General features: G+C 41.9%; 1 protein-coding gene across 9 annotated transcripts in view; it reads right to left on the bottom strand.

The window, feature by feature from the left end:
- Nsd3 (nuclear receptor binding SET domain protein 3) overlaps positions 1-20475 on the bottom strand; it is a 122314-nt gene that overhangs the window by 30970 nt on the left and 70869 nt on the right. For 8 of the 9 annotated variants that reach the window (XM_060381514.1, XM_060381512.1, XM_060381516.1 and 5 more), the window contains 7 exons: positions 14257-14357; positions 11954-11999; positions 8934-9064; positions 7823-7951; positions 7066-7192; positions 3933-4130; positions 3335-3505 (listed from right to left, as the gene is read on the bottom strand). In XM_060381514.1, the coding sequence (XP_060237497.1) occupies positions 3335-3505; positions 3933-4130; positions 7066-7192; positions 7823-7951; positions 8934-9064; positions 11954-11999; positions 14257-14357 (903 nt within the window). Of the gene's footprint in view, positions 1-3334; positions 3506-3932; positions 4131-7065; positions 7193-7822; positions 7952-8933; positions 9065-9817; positions 11072-11953; positions 12000-14256; positions 14358-20475 lie in introns of those variants that run through there. The other variant, XM_060381520.1, reaches the window with a different exon arrangement.

Here is a 20475-nt window from a genome sequence, read left to right as displayed (position 1 = left end):
TCTCATCACTACTCTATTCAGTAACAGAAGACAGAGATAATTTTTTATTTATCATTTGCATATCTGAACCCTCTCCTCTTTTCTGTCGCCATTAACAATGTGGCAATGACTGTCTTGGCTTCAAAGCAGGGCACTGTAACCACTCTAGCTTCAGGCTGGGAGAAGCATGAGTGGTAAAGGCTTGTCTAGTATGGGTCCCTGGCTTCAATCCCCAGACCACAAGCAAACAAGCAAATCAAAACAAAAACATCAGTGCTCCTTACTCTGATGGTAGACAGCATAAACACTCAGAAAACTGAGGCAGGCAGAAAGCCTCAGGGTAAGGAATCCAGCTGGCTACAGAAACTGTTCACTGCCTATATCTTCTAAGTTGTTGTTTTTTTTTGTTTTTTGTTTTTTAAATTAGAGATATGAAAGCAAAACCACTTTCATCCTATGCTATTATACTTTATAAGCTGGCATGGTACATAAAATAACTATAGTCCCAGCTACTTGGGAAGTTGAGGCAGAGGAATCACTGGAGTTCACAAATTTAAGATCAGCCTCCAGATAGAACTCACCTTAAACCCAAAAATAGAAAGGAAACTTAAAAAAAAAACAAAAAACAAAACTGTAAAGTATTTAAACAAATTAACTGGCTCCAAAAGCAAAAAACAAAGTTTTGTTCTTCAGCAAGGTCTAAATACAACACAATAGACTTGATACATCTAGTAGTTCTGTCAAATATCACACAGAGGGAAATGAAAAAAAAAATTATTAAAAAAAATAAACATTTTTATTAAACAAAACAAAAAATGCATTTATGATTACTAAACCACAAAAAAATTTAACGATAATAAAGCCAAGATAAAGATGGACAGTGAATCATAGCCAATGAAGTTATATTTCACTTGTACCACAAGTTGATTTGGATGAGAATGGCCCCCAGAGGCTCATGTGCTTGAATGTCTGGTCCCCGGTTGGTGGGGATGCTTGGGCAGGGTTCGGAGGTGTGGCCTTGGAGCAGCTGTGTCACTGGGGTGGCTTTAGGCCCAGTTTGTGCTCTCTCTCCCTTGCGGTGGTTGACTCAGTGTGGAAGCTTCCAGCTACTGCCCCAGGACCAAGGCTGCCTCCTGCTACGCTCCCCGACAACTAAGCAAGCCCTAAGTGCTTAAGCTCTCACATAGGCTGCCCCAGGTACCACGTTTCTTCACAGCAACAGAACAGTAACTATGATGGAAGGGGGTAACAGAGAGCGGTATACTGCTGTGACAGGCTTGATCACGCTGGGTTTGGGATGCAGAAATCAAGGTTGAATGCTGTACATGGGACTTAACGGGCCAACCCAGGAGGAGTTTGGAAACAGTAGTGGTAAAACCAATGTGGACTGTGGAACATCAGCTCATGATGTTTCAGGTGGGAAGGATATTAAGCATGTGGCTCAGAGACTATTCTTGTGATATTTTGACAAATAATGTGGTTGGGTTTTGCCCGTCTTGAATCTGCTGAGACTAAACTGAAGAGTTTTGGATTAATGTCATCAGCAGAAATTTCAAGACAACCTAGTATTGACTGTGTATTGTGGTTATTGGTGATTACTTTGTAGGGATCTACAATGGAAAAAAACAAGCGGGGAAAAGAAAAGAAATATAAAATATACAACTAAAGAAAACAAAAGTATGAGGAAATTTAAATGTTAGAGCCAAGCCTTGTGCTCAGAGATGAGAAGCTTAAAAAAGGCCCGATTCGAACTGGAGTAAAGAAAGTGGTGCCCTCAGGCACCCCACTCAGCTAAGCTTCTAATTTGTAAAAAGGAAATGTCTAAGGGATCTTCTGCTTCTAAAGCCAAGGAAAGCTTACTCAACATGGAGAGACTCTGACAAATCAAAGTTTATGCAAATGTAACGGGCCAGGGCCCCTCCCAAGTCCAGTAGCAGAACTTGGTAGTTCTGGCTCCACGGTTCTGGCTTTAAAAGCAGGAATACACAGTAAAGGGCTGTAAAATCTCCCTCCACTGTTAAGGAAAGATGTTGAGGCCAGGTGTGTGACAGGGAGTACCAGCATGGAGGCCCAGAGAGGCCACTGTGTGAAGCTGTGAAAGTCTAGATTGTATCGGAGATCTCAAAATGTTGGAAATGCCAGGGTCCTGGGATGTATGCCAAAGAGAGCTACAAACAGTGGAAGCAGTTCAAGAGAGAGATTTGCGCTGCAGTCAACAAAGGTGAAGGAGTAGGGAATCTGAGGAGCCCTTTGACATCAGACATGGAGATGCAGTTTGGAGTTTGCCCTGCTGGGTTTCGGTCTTGCTTTGGTCCAATGTTTCCTTATTATGCTCCCTTTCCTCCCACAGGCTTGTATGTCTGAATGCTTGATCTCCGGTTGACAGAATTAGGAGATGTGACCTTGTTGGAGGGGTGTGTCATTATAGGGCTTTGAGGTTTCAAAGCCGAAGCCATTGTACTTAGCTCACTTTCTGCCTTATGGTTGTTGTTATAACATACATGCTCTCAACTACTGCTCCAGCACCATGCCTGCTAGGGGTCATGCTTCCCACCATAATGGTTATGGACTAATCCTCTGAAACTGTAAGTAAGCTCCCAATTAAATGCTTTCTCTTTTAATTTTGCTTTTGTTATGGCAAACTGGTTTTGTCACAGCAAAGGACGAGGAAGACACACCATGAACCTAAGTTTGTTAATATCACCCTCCTCTGTTAGTCACAGGACACAATACTGTTTTAAGTTTATCAATTTCACACATGTAAACAACTCTACATGGCTGCTCCTAACTAAACTAGCACATGTGTTTTCTTGGCTGTATCTTATCAGGCCCTCAATGATGAAAACATACAACAACTGAGAAATGAGCTAGCCTTGCTTTCCACATGACACTCCCAATCAACTGACAATGACAAGGCAGGACGGATCTGCTTTAAGTAGAAAAGAGAATACTCTTCTGATTAGTGAAAAGTATTAAACAGAAACACTGACCAAGAAGTTACTACACAGGCTCAGCTGGCCTGGAACTTGCTATGTAACTGAGCCTTGCCTAAACTCACTGAGATCCTCCTGCCTCTGCCTCCCCAATGCTAAGATTAAAAGTGCACCACCACACACAGCTGAAGGCCTTTTTTAAATGCAGATGTCAGCTTAGCTTGTGGAAAAATTAATATTCTCACAATTTGGATGTCTGCTTGGAATGTTCTCTCTTAGTAATATATCTAACAGGATGGATTCAGCACTCTCTGGACATAAGACCATGAGACAGCTGGAGTTCTCTCCAATGCAGAGACACATTTAAATGGAGAACTATGCCAATGAATCAGAACAAGGAGATAAAATGGGTTGACACTCACCTCTGGCACAAACGAAACAAAAGCCTACGTTTACAGCGGCAGAATGACTACTCCGTTTGGAATGGTTACTACAGATCAGAGTGTGGGAGGACACAGATACGCTTCCAGCAGCGACACACGCATCTCCAAAGTGATAGGCGACTGGACAGCGCAAGCACCTCATCATGCGGCCTGTGTGAAGACAGGTCAAGAAGCGATGTACAGCATGCTGGCTGGGACACTGGGAGGAGGGCTCCCCCGCCACATGAAACTTCTTACAGCTGTTACAGTGCTCTCCTTTGCTGACACTGTCATTCTGTTCTTCACAGCCCTAGATGTAAGCCTAAGGTCAGTTAGGGATCCTCCAAAGGAATCAGGGTCTACTTTGGTATAGATATTGTGTCTATACCTAAGAAAGTTTTAGTGTAGGCTGAATGCCCAGAACTTACTTCTAATGGTCTGAATGGACAACGTGGCCTCTGCCTAGCGACTCAACTGTGCAGCTCGGCTGTTAAGCGTGGAGATAAACCGAGAAGCCTGCTATCGCTGACAAAGGCGTGCTGAGCGTACTACTCACACTGCACTCTAAACACTTCGTTCCTTCTTTGGCTCTGGTTACCTTTACTTGCTTTGTGGATATCTTTCTCCATAGAGCAGGAAGAGCAACAATGCTGGGGACAGCGGAATCCTTTTGACTCAAAGATGGCAGTGGGAAATTTGCGGACACAGGCTTCATGATAAAATTTTCCACAAACATTAACAGAACAACGTTTCACATCCTTACCAGACACTTTACATGAAAAACATGGGTGCTGCCCTAGAAAATTGATAAAAAAAAAAAAAAAAGGTTAAAGCATATTTCATTTCATTCATTACACCACTCAAAGTGTTGGGATCAGGCCCAGGGCCTTGGGCATGCTAGGCAAGTATTCTAACACTGAGCTATATCCCAGCACTTGGTTTTCTGAGATAAGGATTTTTTATGTACCCCAGACCAGCCTCAAACTTGCCATGCTCCTGCTTCAATCTCCGTCGTGTTCATATTATGGGTGTGTGCCTCCATATAAACTAAATATTCCTTTTACGTAAGTAGCTACAGATATCAAAGAGCTGCCCTTGAGAAAAACTCCTACCTTCAGAATTTAGCATACAAAAAACCCAAAACAAAACAACAGCAACAAAATCATGGGGCTGGAGAGATGGCTCAGTGCTCATGAGCCCTTGCTGCTTTTCCAGAGGGTCTGTGTTTGATTTCCAGTACCCTCACAGCAGCTCACAACCAGGTCCATGACATCCAACGCCCTCTCTGGCCTCCATGGGCACCAGGCACACTCATAGTATATATATATATATATATATATATATATATATATATATATATATATATATATATATGCTGATAAAACAACCATTCACCTCAAGTGAATTTTAAAAATGTAAAAACATGGCTAAATTAAAATCATAAAGCTACAAACCTTAGCACTTCAAAGGTAAAGGAAGGAGGTATCAGGAATTCAAGGCCAGCCTGGGTTACCCAAGATCTATCTTAGGCCTCCTCACCAAAGCCAGACTTCTACAACTTGAAAAAACAAACAAATGAACAAACAAACAAACAAACAAACAAAAAAACAACAACAAAAAAACTCTACCTACACCTACCCACTTGTTGTATGTGTATTTGTCTTTGTGTGTCTCGGTGAACACTGTATGTGGAGACTGACATCTAGTGTTCCTCAATAGCCTTCCACCTTATTTTCTGAGGTAGGGCCTCTCACCGACTTCTGAATTCACTGAGTCTGGCAAGCTTCAGGAGTTTTCCTATCTCTACTCCCCAGTGCTAGGATACAGGCATGCAGCCATACCCAACTTTTATAAGGATACTAGGCCTCAAGTTCATGTCCTCATAATTACACAACTACTATTTTACCGACTGAGTCATCTCCTCAGATCTCTCAGTAAAAATACCCCTCCCCTTCTTTTTCTTTTTTTTTCTTACTTTTTTTTTTTTTTGTGACAGGGTTCCTCTCTGTAGCCTTAGCTGTCCTGGACTTACTTTGTAGACCAGGTTGACCTCAAACTCATAGAGATCGGCCTGCTTCTGCCTCCCTGAGTGCTGGGATTACAGGTGTGTGCCACCAAACAAGCTCAGAAACATATTCTTTTAAAATGAGGTGAAATCCGTATTCACTGAGGGGACTGGTCAAATCTGGTTCTTTCAGAAAATTAGCAAATTTAATACTGCTGGTTTAAGTGATACAAATGAACAAGGGAAAAAGTTTCAATATTGTTAGTATCAGAAGTGAAAAATCAGACACCACAATAACTCTACAAACATTAAAAAAATTATTAAGGGGGTATGGAGAGATGGCTCAGCAGGTAAGAGCACTGGTTGGCTGCTCTTCCAGGGCACCTGAGCTCAATTCCTTGCACCCACATGACAGCTTGAAAGTGACTGTGACTCCACTTCCAGGGGACTGACACCCCCACACAGTGCAGGCAGAATGCCAGTGCACATGAAATAAAAATAAACTATTAAAATGTGTAAGTAAATAACTAAAAAAATTATAAGGATATTACTGTACTTTTGCTAATCTGAAAATTTGTATCAATGGGGAAAATTCCTAGAAAAACAGAATTTACCAACACTGAGACAAAAATAAATAAAGAGTATGCCTGACTTAGTTCCCAGTTGGGGGAACCATGTGGGAGAGATTCGGAGGTGTGGCCTTGTTGGAGGAAGGGCTTTAAGGTTAGCTCTCTCTACCCCATGACTACAGTCTCAACATGTAAACTCTAATTGACCACTCCAGTCCCAGGCCACACCTGCCTGCCTGCTCAGGTGCTCCTCAGCACACTGACCAGGAACTCACCCTACTAAACTCTTTCTCCTTACCGATACCCTAAGAAGGTCACAGTGTCTCTTCACAGCAAAAGAAAAGTAAGACAACTAGTTGTGCTGTTTCAGACTGAACAACTAGTTTCTGCTTCCCGTAAGCTTAAACAGAATCAAGACTGTATCAGAGAAGAAACATAACCTAGCACATTTCTTTCTACAGTATAAGGGGTGTCAGAACATACGTAACAGGAGAAGAAATAAATGATAAATACCAAGTTTTAAAAAATTTAATAGCAGGCCTAGCCTGGTGGTGCAGGCCCTTATCCCTGCACTGGGAAGGCAGAGGCAGGTCGATCTCTGTGAGTTCAAGGACAGCCATGACTACACAGAGAAGCCCTGCCTCTAAAAACAAACAAACAAACAAACAAACAAAAAGTTAATAGCATTAATATGTAATAACAATTACATTTTTACTATAACCATATTAACAGAAAAGACAACTAGCTTTATTTTACTATATTATATTTCAACATTTACTATAATAACTATATATTAACTATTATGTTTAAATATTTACAGTTTCAATTGATACTTGTTGAAGTCTACTCAAGGACTTTAAACCTGTTTATCAAGTATATACAGATTCAAATTTTAAGCTCAAATAAAAAACCCAACTCACATACTAAACAAAGAAAATAAATTCATCTTGCCCCCCCCCCCCATCACTGGCTGGCACACTGTGAGAGGAATTTGGACTGCTTTTTTGACCTTGGAAAGCTTGGTACCAGATGATGTCTCGATCGGCGGAAGTGCCAACGGGAGGGCGGGCGGCCGCAGGGCTCCACCACAGAGTCACGAGAGACACCACGCACCACCAGCACAGGTCCCCTACCCAGCCCTCCAGGGCACAGCTCACCAGTTTCACACTCCTCACAGATGAACCTTCCCTCGGGGGCTGCAGTTAGCCCCAGGCACTCCAAGTGGAAGTGTCTGCAGCACTCGCCCTCACAGGAAACCAGAGAATCACCAACATTTTCACAGATCTGTAAGAACAAGAAGCAGCAACTGTCAAACTGGAGCATCAGAACTGGCCAGCGTACTTGAAGTCTAGGTCACCGGGTTGTCCTAATATTCTGACCTAGGAGGTCTAAAAAAGGGACCCCTGAATTTGCATTTCTTTTTTTTTTTTCTTTAGTGTTTTTTGAGACATGGTTTCTCTGTGAAGCCCTATGCTTGGTTCCCAGCACCTACGTGGAGCTCCCACACCCATCAGTAACTCCGGGTTCCCTCTTCTGACCAACTCAGGCACTAGGCAAGCATGTGGTGCATGTACCTCAGGGAGGCAAAACAAAATTGAAGAACTCAAAAAAAAAATTAAAAAGGAATAGGTAGCTGGGCATGGTGGCTAGCCTGATCTATAGAGCAAGTTTCAGACCAGACAAGGCCATCCTGTCTCCAAACAAAACAGAAACCCAGTGAGGACTGACACTTGCATATGAATGACAAATCTTCCAGTTCAGGATGGGGAGAACCACAAACAGCACTTAGACCTACAGCTTTAAAGCAGTGTAACAACAACCACAGGAGTAATAACGATCATGATGCATGATACAGGAGGTGCAGATACTGCTGACAGGACTGCGCCGTGTGTTTCTGAAGAGCTACCTGCCTACCTGGCACACGGTGTCCTTCTTACTCTTTCCCACGCCTCTCCGTGACAAGCTGGAGTCCACCGACTGCGCATCGGAAGCATCTGCGTCAGCAGCAGTTGAAGGGCTGTCTACTTGTCTTCCAAAGCTGACCTATTTGGAAAACAGCACACGATAAAGGAGAAACAGTTCCTTTAGACACAATGCAGAATCTGGTGAAAGTGACTCAAGTCTGCCTTGGGAGAGGCCAGCCTGCCTGCCTTCTTGCTTCAACCCAGGAATGCCATCTACCTGTCACCTGGAGAAACTGCAGCTAACGTTTGAAAAGCAACAACCAAACTCCTTGGTTATGTAAGAAATCTACAAATAAGTTACAAGTAACCAAAAGGATGTTTTTTTCCTAGCCAAGCTTCACTTTTAACCTGAGCATTAGAGAGGCTGAGGTAGGCAGGTGTCTGCTTTCCAGGCCAGCCTGTTCTACATGGAAAGTTCCAGGCCATCCAGGGTTAGACAGTGAGGTCTTGTCTCAAAAACATGTTGTTGTTGTCTTTTTTCCCAAAGAGTTGATTTTGTTGTTTGCGTTATTATAATAATATATCAACATCTCACACTGTAGCTCTGCTGTCCTTTGTACTTTCTATGAACTTTCTATATACCTCAGGCTGGCCTATAACTGCCTGCCTCTACCATCTGAGCGCTGGGATTAAAGGCGTATGCCACCATGCCTGCTCCCCCCCTCCCCCCCTTAAAACAAAGCTGACCATTACCACGTGAAGCACCTCATTTGGTTGGGTCTAGAGATTTAGAAGTTTGACTACCCGACATTCTCCTACAACGGACCCTGAAAGCTTGTCTAGACGTTCTAACAGGAGAGTGCAGCTACTCACATATACACCCTCTTTACTGGGGAAGGTCACTCTCTTCCCCTTTGGGAGAGGTGCATATGGAGTTGCAATGAAGAAGGACGACCTACCCAGACAGGTAAGCTGAGTTATCATGGTGAGCAAGAGTTAATGACAGTCAGTTCACCCTTGCTTCCTCCTGTGAGCATGTTTCCCTTTCCCTGATTTCCCGCATGGAAGCATGCTACCGTGGCTGGCAAAGCAGAAAGAGCCATGAGCCCAGGCCCACTTACCTGCAGATCGCTCAGTCCTCTAGAGTCGGAGTCAGATGTGTCTCTGGACGCAGAATTAGTCGCGTCTACATCAGTTGAGGCGCGACTCCTCTTCTTTAGAGGTTTACAGGAATCTGAAATCTCGCTGGCACCTTAACACAACACACTGAAATTAATCCTAAAATAGTACTTAGGGTTACTGCTTTCTTTTTTCTTTTTTTTTTTTTGTAGGAAGAGTATTTTCTTTCCCCAAACTCATCTTAAGTGTGTTGGGGGGGGGGGGGGGAATTCACAGCTCTCTGTAGCACTGAAGTTGCCAGCCAAAACTTTGCAAGCTTCTGACTTCCTGGTAGTGATTTAATTTACAGCTGCTCTATGAAACATTAAATTCAGTTCTGCTCTATCACTATTTTCACCAACAGAGCCCAAGTTCCAATCTAGACATCAATTTTATCAAAACTGAAGGACAGCCAATTGATTTGGAGCAATTCAGAGAACCATTCAATTTTGTAAGGGGAAGACATGAAACCCAACACAGCGTAGTTTACAGATATGGTTGTAGAGACATCTCCATCTTGTTTTATTAGGGATGTGACAAATCTTTGATTTGTATTCGATTCGTACACGGATAGTGCCATTCCAACCCCCCCAATTTTGCAATTCAGTTGATTATTGTCCCCGAATAAATTTTGGATTTTCATAATTGCTCTTTCTCGGTAAAGCGGCGTTTATTGTGGCCATTAACAAGTGCTGCAGCACACGCACACGGCGTGACGTGTGCGAGGCACATTACTGAGGGCTGTAATGGACAATCAGTGTTCACGTGCAACAGCTCACGAGGAGCTGCAGAACTCTGGACTTTGTAAGGGAAGGAATAAACATATTTGGAAAAAAAAGGCAGAGAATAGTGTGGAAAATTTTTTTTAAAACTGCGTGTAATACAAATCCAGCCAAAACAATAGTGCAAAAAGTTACAAAGCAACAATCTCTTGGGCTAATGCGGTAGGCTATACAGAGACAGCCACGATGAAATGTGCAGGTCAGGCACGGTGAAAACCAAGGAACCAAGGAGACGGTTAATATTTCCACCCACAGTTTGTGTCTTAGATTTCCCCCCAAACTTTCCATACAACAGACAGACATCTAGATCAGCCCCGCAAGCTATGGTGAAGTGTGCAGTCCAGGAGAGACCGGAGAAACAAGTCTCCCGAGGCCATGAAGATCCGCAACAGGCTGAGTGGGAGCAGCGCTTGGTGTATAGCCATGTTCTGAGGTGGAAGCTGTGGGCCTCAGGAGACTGCTCGGGTTACTGGAACCTTGTGAGCACATCCCGGCCTACTAAGTTTGCGCTGACTGCTTCCTGACAGCTACAAATAAGGGTGCCTGCCCGTGTTAACGCGGATTAGAAAACACAAGTACACAAATCTATCTCTTTCATTGCTGGTGTGTGGAACCAGAACACCACCACAAAGTATTTCCTTGGCCTAAAAGATCACTGAATTAACAAGGAGTTTTAACAGAGGAACAGGAGTGCTGTATTGAGAAGCTTTCGAAGGGAAACACAGGTACCGCCAATTCCGATGAGTTTCTGAAAACGCTAGAAAAATGACAGACCGCTGAAGACAGCTGTCATGCTGTTCTCCATGATAACGGCACTAATATTAAAAAAAATAATAAGAGCTTTTAATGATTGCAATGTATACAGTTTGGGCCATTTGGCAAAACCCTGCAGATGTGTATTAATGACGCTTTATTTTAAAACAAAAAACAAAACAGTCCATGTTGGAATTGATCAGGGTAAGTTAATGGTGGTTTTTAGGCTGGACCCATGATTTAAGCTGTACCCATCCAGCTCAGACAAAAAAAGAAAAAAGAAAAAAAAAAAAAAAAAAAGAGAAATCATCTGAATGTTAAAGTAATTGTTCAGTCTTGAAGAAGAAACCAGGCCAGAGAATGCCAATAATGATGATTGGCAAAATCAAAACAAAAGGAACTTTATCGAGCCGCCGACAAAGAAATCTTGCACGGACGGAGACTACAAGTCTGGAGTTTCTGGGATGAAATTGTACAGGAATCTCAGTCCACAGTTTCCTCATTCGCTTCGGAGACGGAGCTGTCACTGAATCTGACAGAGCCCTGCACTCCTCGGTCCGCCGACCCTGTGGAATGGTGGAAACACAACGCAATCAGGCCTCCTAATCTCGCAGCGATCGCGATGTCTTTTCTTGGAGCTCCGCCAAGCAGTGTTCCCTCCGAGAGGCGTTCAGTTCTGCTGAGGATCTCCACGGAGACCATCGCTGCAGACTTCTCCCCGAGAATGCAGAGAGGCTGGTGTTTTATTTTATTTATTTTAAAATAATGCAATTTGCCCAGAGTAAACTACAGGTATTAAACACAGTTTGAGCTCACCAAAATCGCATGAGTCATGCTATGGAGTTTGTACTATACTCAAATTGCACACAGAAAACACATATAGAAGTTTAAGGCTTCTTAAACTTTGTGCATATCTCAAAGAGATTCACATATGGTCATCTGATAGTGGCCATAGTTATGCTATGGGTAAATTTACAAAAGGATTGTACAGCACTGTAAAAAATAAGTGTGGCAACATTTTTCCCCAGTCAAGCTGTCCTGTCTGATTTGCCCGTCCATTTTTGACAAATATTAATAGCTACTATTCGGTATTCAGTCGAATACCAAAAAAGTGGATTCGTCACATCCCTAGTTGATAAGCCAGTGAAATCCCAAAACCTCACGGAGAAAGTTGAAAACAGTATCGCCTACATGGTGTCCTCTAATTTACCAAACAAGAAAGTCTTGTCATGTGGAGGTACAGAATAGAATCAACTCTAAAAGTTTCTCTCTCTCTCTCTCTCTCTCTCTTTCACACACATGCGCACACACACACAGATGGTAAATTTCACATTGAATAGCAACAATGATTTACAGAGACAGACAAAAATACATGAAGCACATATAAATTATTCTTAAAAATTGGTTTAATCAAGGACTGCAAAGCAGTGTCATTAACAGTAACTCACCTTTCTGTAATCCAGTCTTCAGGGCAGCCTGGGGAGCTGTTTCAACCTGTTTGAACAGAAAAACACAGCATTAACAAGAAGTTTTCACTTTTAAAAGAAAGAGGGAAAAAAATGACATTTTCATCAATCTAAGTAGTAATGAGTGATCCATGTTATTGAAAATCTGAATCCAGTCCCATCTTCTGGGTCAAGCTCTCTGTCTCAAGGTCAGGGGGCTTAAATCCTAGCTGCCTGTGCTGAATACCGAGTGAGACACACAGCCACATGCTCTTCAGCAAAGACTTCCCACCACTCCCTTGGTACTTGAAGAGAATGAGAGTATTTTCCTCAGTGTCTGGGAGGCAGGAGAGGGGCTGTTTCTGCGACCAGCCCCAACGTTCCTATGCACCCCTCCCGCCCCAAAGACATTAGGATAAATTTTTACTTACTATGATACTCAGGTTAATGTAACTCACGCCACTTTAAGACCCTTCCGCGCCTGCACTCACAGCTAAGTTGCTGGGAATCAGGACCCTCTCTGTAGAGAGTGCTACATGGCTCCATACAGCTGGAAGCTCAATACTTGTGCAGCTAGAACAAACTTAATAAGTTTGTGATATTGCAATAGCACTTTCTTGAGTGTCTTATGAACAGTGTCTTGATCCTACATTAGGAGAGCGAGATCAGAAGTTATTCTGCCAATGTCTATGTAAAACACGTGGTACTGGAAGACTGAACCAAGGGAATAGGGAAAAGATGCTGTTTGCAGAAGTTCCTGTTTAGGCTGGGATGGAATTTATGTTTCCTTAAGATGTGAAATATGCATGTTGAAACACATTTTGTAAATATTTAAGGATTGTTCTAAGCTTTTTAAAAATTTTTTATTTTTTTTTACAACAGGTAAAAAAACATACAACAGAAATGTTTTTTGTACGATACAATTAGTTGTACAAATATAAAATCTTCTAAACAATCACTGGTATTATTCTACTACTGACTATATATAACACAGTGGCAGTAACAATTTGTCCCATTAGTTTTGCTCGATCTTTTATTAATTTTAAGCTAACTGGTCACAGACTGAATTTGGGAACCAGGTGGCAAAGTCACAACTTCATTTTGGTAACAAATACTATAGATGTCAGACTTGGATTGTATTTTTTAATTTCCTAGGTACGGAAATTATATGATAAATAACAAATATTACTGAAATTTTAGCTAAATATTCTCAAAAAATGTTTTATATGCTTGTGATACCATAGAGCACCCACAAAGTTAGCTTTTAAATTTGAAAATTTTAAATTATGAAGATTTTAAATAAAAAAGTACATACTCTTCCAGGGTAAATTGCTTTAAAATATTGAACTTACTGGAACTAATTCTGGATTTTTTTTAATACTAGGTGATTGGGCTATAAAAATAAATACTCTACAGCTGGTTGTGGTGTCAGACACCTGTAATCCCAGCAAACGGGGAGGCCAAGGCAGGGGGTCTCTGTGAATACCTGGCCAACCTCATCTATATATTGAGTTCCAGGCCAGCCAGGGCTACACAGTGAGACCCTGTCTCAAAAAACTAAGAAAGAAAAAAATATTCTGGGGACACAGCTCAGTGGCAACGTGCTTACCTAAAGATGGATATTCATTTATTTAATTAAAAAAAAATTCTGTGAGTTTTTAATTTATAGAATCACTTCTCAGAATTCTTTGAAAAGGTGATTAACATGTATATTACTACATTGATTACATTAGTTGAACACAGTCGATCAAAATGTAGTCCCCTCCCCACACACATTTTACTTGAATATTGTTTATCTGACAGTTTGATTCCAGATGAGTGCCATTCCATGGGAAAAATAACATTTCAAAAGATCTGTGATACCAACAGAAAAACCAGATCATCTATGATTACCTGCTTCTTAAATATAAGAATATAAATTAAATTAATTTGATTTGTTTAAAAAATAAAAACAATATATACCAGCAGCTTAAACCAAAAATCAAAGTTTTAAAAAGGGAACTCGATGATGGTGGTTCCAAGTAAAATCATGAAAACATGAACTCATTGTGCTTACAACAGAAATATCAAAATGAATGTAAGGGTCTCTCATCGCTGGCTTCCCTCTCCCAGCCCTGCTTTCTGTGAGAATGCTTGAAGCACCATCACAGGACAGCTGCTGGAGAAGCCGCCACTGCAACCCACCAGGACAGATGGCAAGAGTAGTTCAGGAAGGAGGCCAAGGTGGGGAGAATCTTTCTTTGGTGACAAGAGGTAAGCCACCACATTACAGACACGCTTTAACTCTCTACATGTAGGAAGCCAACCTGCTCCTTTTTGATCTTCTTCTTTGGCACAACCTCGGTGGATTTCTCTGATTCAGATCGAGTCCTGATTGATCTTCTCTGCTGCTTCTTTTCTACTGGGCCTAAGAGATGATTTAAGCACACAAAAAACAAAAACATATTTAAGAACTGTTAGACTCATTTGGCTAAGATCTGACCAGATTCTTGACCTTTAAAACAAAAAAACCAACCAACCAACCAAACAAACAAAAAAAAAACATTACTTACAGAATTTTAATTAGAAGTCATTAAAAAAAATTTTTATATACTTGGGAACCAAAATTATTTAATAGCTCAAATAAGTTGAGAATGGGCTCTAAAAGGATCCTAGTTACACAGATAAGGGGGAATTTTAGTTTAGTGTAGTTTTAAAGTCAGGCCAAAGCAGCAGAGGCACAGTACACTACTGAAGGCGGTTAAACACAGATGGAAAGTGTAACTTGGGGTGAAGAGGCTGAATGGATCAGCACACAGGCCTTCCCTGCCAAACACAGGCAGTGAGTGCAGAGCCCCAGCAATCCTAGTGCTGAGGGAGCGGAGAATGGTCCCTTGCTGCCAGCCAGTCTAGCCAAGAGACCTTTATCAAAAATCAATTGAGAGAAATACCCTCTACCCTACACACACACACACACACACACACACATACACAACTGGTTAAAAATTCATTCTATAGCACACATTTTCCACCGTAAGTGAGTTGAACAGATTTTATATATAAACAGCAACAGCATTTGGTACACTTGTGTAAGTTATTTTACTGCTACAACAACTAGGAAAAAAAAGCCAGGAAAAAAAACAAAAACAAAAAACAAAAAACAGGACGGCACAAAAATGTGATCAAACACAACTATTAATTTGACTATCACATGGAGCCTTTGCTGTGCCTTGGAAATGACTGCTCAGTTGGTTGAGTGTTTGCTTAGCATGCACAAAGCCTCCCATAAGATTCCCAGACAACACAAACCAGGAGACTTATAGATGGAGTCATGAGGGTCAGAAGTTAAGGTCATTCTTAGCTACATTGTGAATTTGAGGCCAGCTGGGTCATGTGAGGCTAATCTCAAAAAAGGAAAAGGGAAGACAAACAAACAACTATAGAGTAAATTATTGATATTTTTCATGCTAAACAGCATAATAAGCTTAAGGTTTTGTTTTTTTGTGTTGAGAGAGGGTCGCGCTCACTATGTAGCTTGTAACTCCTTGTCTCTGCCTCCTAAGTGCTGGGGTTAAAGGCTTGAGGCACCATGCCTGATCTAAGATTTTTTAACAGTACAATTGTTTAAAAAAACAAAAGTCCCACTACTTAAGTTTTAAAAGTATTGGTAGTTTGGCAATACTATGGTTTTTTCCCCCTTTAAAAAAGAACCACATTTTATTTATTTCGTGTACCTGTGGGAGTGGGTGTGTGTGCACATGCCACAGTGCCAGTGTGAGATCACAGCACAACTTGTGGAAGGAGGTTCTCTCCTTCCACCATGCGGAACTTGGTACTTAAACTCAGGTACCCACTGAATATCTTACCAGCCATTTTTCTTTTCATGTGTATGTGTATGGGGTATGTTCACACAGGTGTGTATGTGCACATTTGTGCACATGCAGGTAAAGGCACTGTCAGGAACCAGTCACACCCAGGCTCACGAATACAGCTGGTCTCTCTACCCACCTTTCAAGGCTGGAATTACAGGCAGGCTTCCATGTTCAGCTGGCACTTATGTGGGTTCAAGGAATCTGAATTCCAGTCCTCTTGCTTGCTGGCAAGTGCTTTAGTTGCATCGTGGCAACAGTATATTTTAGAGCTATAGTTAATCTGCTTCTAGCACCAAAGTCACAATCCAGTTACAGAAGTCAATGAAGGTTCTGGAACCATTCTTTACTCTCGACTCCTGTCCTTAAACTGATAAAAATGTTCACTAAAGCAAGAGAGAGCCTGCCCTCAAAAACCAGCTGAGGATTTCAGAGATCCATGCCTTAGTACATAATCAATACTCAAGTACTACCTAGAAAAACAAAAATGAAAACAACCTAGAAGCAGTAGCAAACAAACCAACCAACCTACTTGTTTCTAGAGCGACTTCACGGAGGCTGGTAAACAGTGCGGACTAAACACCACAGTCACTGGACTGTCTCACTGCTGACAGGATCTATGCATCACCCATGTAGCTACGCATCTATCTGTCTTGAGATAGACTCTCACGTACAGTAGACTAGCCTTGACAACACGCCACAGTCAAGGTGATCATGAATTCTTGACCTCTCTGCTCCTACCTCTCAAGTGGTGGGCTTGAGCACCACGTGAGCACAGGCATGAGCCAACATGCTAGTTTATGTGGTGTCGGAGACTGAACCCCGGCTTTACGTGTGCTAGGCCGACACTCTACCAACTGAGCCACAGCCCCAACCCTGACCTGTATGAGGCTGAAGCAACATGACTTAAGATTATTCTCGCCAGGTGGTGGTAGTGGTGCACACCACCTGGCACTTGAGAAGCAGAGGTAGGCAGAGCTCTGAGTTCAAGGCCAGCCTGGTCTACAGAGGGAGTTCTAGGACAGCCAAGGCTACTCAGAGAAAACACTTAACAATTTTTCTACTTATTTTCTAAAGGGGTAGGAGATGAAGATTTGGAAAACAATGTAGTAACCTAGCATGAATATCATTCTTTAAGCCACAGAAATATGTCAGTGGCACACAGTTTATGTACTTAAGTTTTAAAATAAAAGCTCAAGAACTTTCCGCTTGCAGCTAAGATGATGACACGATGGTTTCTATGGGAAACAAATCTTGTTTCTGACCCTAAAACTATTAAATATTACCTTTACAGAAAAACGAGGTGATCATTTAAGAAGACAATATGCTGATGAACTACCACTGGTGACAAACCAAAGCCAAATTCAAAGCTGTAGCAGCCATCCCTGAAGGACTTAAAGACTAACTTCAATGTGTTTAGAAGAAATCAGATAGCTCTTCTCTAAGTTCAAAAAATAAGAACATTCTACTTAAAAAAATTAAAAAGTTCATAGCAGAACTTCAATCTTATAATGAACAGATTATACAAAGACAGAATGTTTAATCGCTAAAGGGAAGAAAAACGACCCATTAATAAAAGCTGTGACACTTAAGAAGTATCCAGTATTAAATGAAGAATGTATTTTTTCCCTTCTCGAGAAACTGTAAGTGTGTCCATAAGGATCTAGATAGCCCACTTACAGTAAGACAAATTAACAAAATTGCTCTAAGAACTGATATGCCTATTTGAACAGTTGAGCCTAAAAGGTTTTGTGTTGTTGTTATAGTCAAACAAAGCAAACATTACATTCTGGCCAATCAATGCAAAGCCTAAGTCACTTGCTGACAGGATGCAAACAGCGGACCTGCTGCCACAGGCTACTCCCTCAGTTCCCAGCTCAGCTCCCTCTGCTCTTGTGCCTGATTCAGCCCATGCCCAGTGCCCATAAATGATAGTTCCCTGACCTGTATCCCGCATCTCCTATTTTTAGAGAACTAGTCCTAGTCTTTTTTCCATGATCTCCGCCTCCCTGTTTTCTTTTGTTTTTTAAAACAGGGTTTCTCTGTGTAGCCTGGCTGTCCCAAAACTCTGTAGACCAGGTTGGTTTCAAATTCACAGAGACACACCTGCCTCTGACTGCTGTATATGGGATTAAAGGCATATGTCACCATTGCCTGGCCCAAATCTTTTCTGAATGGTGGCTGTTAAGACAGTTTTTATAACAGTTTATATTTTACTTAGATTTGACTCACAAAAATAACTCTCTCCCCCATCACAGATCTGCCAGGATTACCACTGATTCAAGATATCTTTACTTTGACTTTCCAGACCCTGACTCTTCCAGAAGAGTCTTTGATATTAGTACATCTTATATTATTTTATTCTTTATATTAATTCTTTTATATGATTATATTTATAAATATATTTATATTTATTATATTCATACTATATTATTCTTTTATATTATTACAATATAGCAAGAAGTATACTAGGTCAGTGAGATGGCTCAGTGGGTAAAGGCACTTGCCCCCAGGACTGAGTTCAATCCCGTCCCAACACCCGCAGTGTGAAAAGACAGACCCAAGGAGTTTTTCTGACCTCTGTGCACACAGTGGCACACACGCACAACACAAACAAATAAATAAATGTCACCTTTTTATAAAGGAAGAAGTATGTATTTGATCTCTGCCTTTCATTCCTAAATCTTTTCTAATTCTCTAAGTGGTATGACTGTATATTTGCTGTGTTTGTTCCTGGCACAGAGATTCCAAGCACATGCTAGCAGATCTCTCCTTTACTCTGATGAGACAACTTCTGATGGGCTGCTAGGCAGAGGATAGTGGCAACAAGGACAAAGCCCAAGAAGTAGAGACAGGCTGGAGCCTAAATGAATGACAGATCGTCTGTATGCACTGAAGCCTCCTAAAACCCTCTCAACTATGGCAGTAGGAGAACATCCAGATGAGGAAACAGAAAGAGCCCGGAAGGACAGAGACCTAAGGAGGGCAGAGAAACTATACAGTACTTTGTTTGCACATCTGGGATGTCGTTAGTAACAAATTGGTAAGCTTCAATGAAGTGCTCACCCGAGTCCAGCAAATGTCTCAACCAGAGGAGGGAGCAGTAGCAACTCTGTAGACAGGTAGGCCTGGCGGTTAAGGCCAAAGGATCTGGAATCCAAAGCCAGCCTGGGCAACAGTGGGAGAATCCTGTCTCACAAACCCCAAGTCCTATAGCCATCTGGCATCCATGCCCAACCTGGGTTGTGGGACAAAGGGTAGTGAGTCCCAGCAGACTGGGTTTCCCAGGACACTCTACCTCTAAGAAACCAGAAGCAGGGAAGCTTAAACCTGAAGGGTCTGACACTGAGAGCAATCTCTGTGAGTTCAGGGTCAGCCTGGTCTACAGAGTGGGTTCCAGGACAGCCAGGGCTATGTAGAAAGACCCTGTCTCAAACTAAGCAAAAACAAACAAAAAGGTTGCTCAGCAGGTGACTAAGAACTGGTCAGTGTGGGGGAAAATAATCCACTCGTCTAGGTCACAGGAGTGTGCAAAATGGCCAATGTATGGCAGATCTGAAACAGTTTGTTGTTTTTTTTCTTCCTATATTACAAAATCATTTCTTAGAACTCAAAATCATTTAAAGAACAAAATGAAATAAGCTCTTATTTCTAAGATAAGATTCCAAATGACCAAGCTAATTAAGATGTTCTTTTTTAGTTAAATACTGACCGTAGGCCGGTGTCTGCACGCCAGGCAAGCACTCTACCACTGACCTATAGAACAGCCTACAGGGGTGGGAGAGACGTGTTAAGGTAGGTTCTCGTTCTGTAGGCCACGCAGTCCTGGAATAGCCCAAGCTGACTTTAGCTGACAGCGATCCTCTTGCCTGGCCTTCTGAGTGCTGGAGAAAAAGCAGAGCCACCACATGGCTCCCTCCCCAGCGTAGCTTTTTATTTTGGTACAAGGTTCACTACGCTACCTACACTGGCCTTAGAACTGGGATGATCGTGAAAGCCTCTCCAGATGAGATTACAGCTCTCTATTTTTACTGGTTATATGAAGCACCACACAGAATATTCACCTATCATTCATATAACATTGTTGTTATGATACAACTGTAACAATCAGTTAAAACTAAGATGCATTTTTTTAAGTCGTTCTAAAAACAGCTTTTGGCTGATCAGGTGAATACAGGTGCTTGCTGTCAGGTCTGGCTTCAGTTTGATCCCCAGGAGCCACATTCAGAGACTGACTCCCAGAAGTAGTCCTCTGAGGTCCACGGGCATGCCATGGCGTGTGTGCAAGCACACATGCATGCACGCACATACACGCACAATTAAATCTTCCACATGCATAACGTTACTAAATAAAGGCATTTTTCTTCCTGTTTTTTGTTGTTGTTTCCTTTCACTTTGTTTTGTAATCCCTGGCAGGCCTGGAACTTGCCATGTAGACAAGACTGGTGTCAAACTTCCAGAGATCTACCTGCTTCTGCTACCCACTTCCTACTTGAGGCAATTTCTCTTTTAAGGAAGAATAATACTGTTCAGTTTTCGAATCAGGGTATCGGCGAGTCGGAGAACGTTACATTGGAGTAGCTGGATCCTGAGTCTCAGAGCTACTAACACTGCACACATCTACCAACAATTCTGTTCCCAACAGAGGCTGAAGCAGCAAATGGTGAGGATGAGAAC

Source organism: Meriones unguiculatus, chromosome 4, assembly GCF_030254825.1.
Source record: "Meriones unguiculatus strain TT.TT164.6M chromosome 4, Bangor_MerUng_6.1, whole genome shotgun sequence".
Lineage (NCBI taxonomy): Eukaryota > Metazoa > Chordata > Mammalia > Rodentia > Muridae > Meriones > Meriones unguiculatus.
The sequence above is the reverse complement of the archived record's forward strand: the minus strand, read 5'-3'. Positions and strand labels throughout refer to the sequence as shown.